At 36.1% G+C, this 2,369-nt stretch overlaps 1 protein-coding gene across 1 annotated transcript; it reads left to right on the forward strand.

Annotated features, from left to right (window-relative positions):
* Window positions 1-294: 294 nt before the first annotated feature.
* Window positions 295-1,952, forward strand: LOC133299713 (pentatricopeptide repeat-containing protein At2g38420, mitochondrial-like). The gene has a single exon (XM_061499201.1). It carries the CDS (start codon window positions 342-344, stop codon window positions 1,839-1,841), a length of 1,500 nt encoding a protein of 499 aa, XP_061355185.1. The 5' UTR covers window positions 295-341; the 3' UTR covers window positions 1,842-1,952.
* Window positions 1,953-2,369: the final 417 nt, after the last annotated feature.

The raw sequence follows: 2,369 nt of genomic DNA on the forward strand, positions 1-2,369 counted from the left end.
GTTGATAAGTTAAAAGTAAAGATTTAAGTTTAATAAAATTTCCAAGAAACGTGTTTTTTTTTTTTTTCTCCATTTACTCTGTTATCATTTCATCAGTAAGCTTACTCTAACAACAATTACATTAAGTATATTGTGCAACTAATGCACTCAAGACGAATAATACAAAAATGCAACATTTAAAACCCATAATATAATCCTTAATGAGAACTTCCGATTCAACGGTTAAATTAATAAATTTTAACATTAATAATAAATTATAAGAGTGTAAACATGTAAAGATTTCAAAGAGGCCTCTCTGCTAATTTTATGTTTGTTGTTTTTGAGTTTCTCATCAAATCCAAATGGTGAGACACCCTTTGTCGAAGAGTGCCAACAAATACCTCAGGAAATTCAGAAAATGGCCATATTCCCCTTACAAGACCTCATGGCACCGCAACTTTTGTGAAAAACAAGCCATGCAAATCCTCAAACAATCAACCATTGAAATGGGTTCCTCCCAACAACCCCAAAGACTCAACCTTCACTACCCTTTTCTTCTCTCCACTCTTCTTGACTCCTTCAAAGCCTATAGCTGTGACCCTACTCCAAAAGCTTACTACTTTGTCGTCAAAACCTTAACCTACACCTCCCAGTTTCAGGACATTCCTCCTGTTCTCGACCACCTTGAACGCATGGAGAAGTTTGAAACACCTGAGTCCATCTTTGTGTACCTTATTAGGTTCTATGGTCTTGCTGACAGAGTCCAAGATGCTGTTGATCTGTTCTTCAGAATCCCCAGGTTCAGGTGCACACAAACTGTTTGCTCCCTGAACTTGTTGCTCTCATTGCTTTGTAGGAAGAGAGAGTTCCTAATAATGGTTCCCCAGATCCTGTTAAAGAGCCAGTATATGAACATTCGTATTGAGGAATCGACTTTTCGGGTTTTGGTCAAGGCCTTGTGTAAAATTAAGAGGGTGGATTATGCCATTAAGATACTGAATTGTATGATAGAAGATGGGTATAGTTTGGATGGGAAGATATGCTCTTTGATAATATCATCATTGTGTGAACAAAAGGATTTGACCAGTGTTGAGGCTTTGGTTGTTTGGGGAGGTATGAGGAAACTAGGATTTTGTCCTGGTGTCATGGATTATACGAATGTGATTAGGTTCTTGGTGAAGGAAGGGAGGGGCATGGATGCTTTGGACATTCTGAAACAGATGAAAGAAGATGGAATTAAGCCTGATATTGTTTGTTATACTATTGTTTTGAGTGGGATTGTTGCAGAAGGGGATTATGTGAAGTTAGATGAACTATTTGATGAAATGCTTGTATTGGGACTCATTCCTGATGTTTATACTTATAATGTGTACATAAATGGTTTGTGTAAGCAGAATAAAGTAGATGAGGCGCTTGAGATTGTTGCTTATATGGAAGAGTTAGGATGCAAACCGAATGTGGTTACGTACAATACTTTATTGGTTGCATTATGTGGAGCATGGGATTTAAGTAAGGCAAGGGGGCTAATGAAGGAGATGGTGTTGAAGGGTGTTGGGCTCAACTTGCATACATATAGGATCATGCTTGATGGCATGGTTGGTAAAGTTGAGATTGGTGAAATATGTCTTCTGTTGGAGGAGATGTTGGAGAAGTGTTTTTATCCTAAATCTTCAACATTTGATAATATCATATTTCACATGTGCCAAAAGGGTTTGATTACTGAAGCACTGGAATTGATGAAGAAAATTGTTGCAAAAAAATTTTCTCCAGGAGCCAGAGCTTGGGAAGCATTGCTTCTTAACTCAGGATCTGATTTTACATATTCAGAAACCACATTTGCTGGATTGTTGAGCCCAAAATAATCTGAGTTATCAAAGTGGCCAGATCTGATTTGGAACTTTATTGGGCTCTCTTTATATTTGGTTGAATAGCTGAAACCATATCCGCAGTTATCAAACTAGAGAGGCATGAAATCTTCAACCTAGCAAGTGGAAAGCAAGATCACTAATTGTGCTTAGTCACTCTTATTGCATAATCAATATTCGTGTACAGAAAGAAAAAACAAACATATTTTAACCTGGGATTTCATGTACAGAATCTGATTAGTTTTGGTGGAGGATTTACTCAGATCAAGGATTCTCGGTGTTGGTGGTAATGCATTCTATGAAAAGTGTTTAGAATTGAAATTTGGTCTGGTTTGTAGAATAACAACTTTTGAACTAAAACAATATGCAATTATTATATTTTGGGCATAATTTAATGGCATATTCATAATCAATATTCAACATTTTACCTCCAAAACAACGCAAACTAAATTAATAAGAAAAAAAACAGCTAAAGAGCTAATTCAATTATTATATTATACTTAGCTCAGCAAATAACAGTAATTT

Source organism: Gastrolobium bilobum, unplaced genomic scaffold (genome assembly GCF_033153095.1).
Source record: "Gastrolobium bilobum isolate Gb01-03AN ecotype WA unplaced genomic scaffold, APGP_CSIRO_Gbil_v1 utg42547, whole genome shotgun sequence".
In the NCBI taxonomy this organism is placed as follows: Eukaryota; Viridiplantae; Streptophyta; class Magnoliopsida; order Fabales; family Fabaceae; genus Gastrolobium; species Gastrolobium bilobum.

Excerpts from the sequence above, each read along its gene's own strand:
- LOC133299713 (XM_061499201.1), top strand. The coding sequence starts at position 342 with ATGGTGAGACACCCTTTGTCGAAGAGTGCCAACAAATACCTCAGGAAA.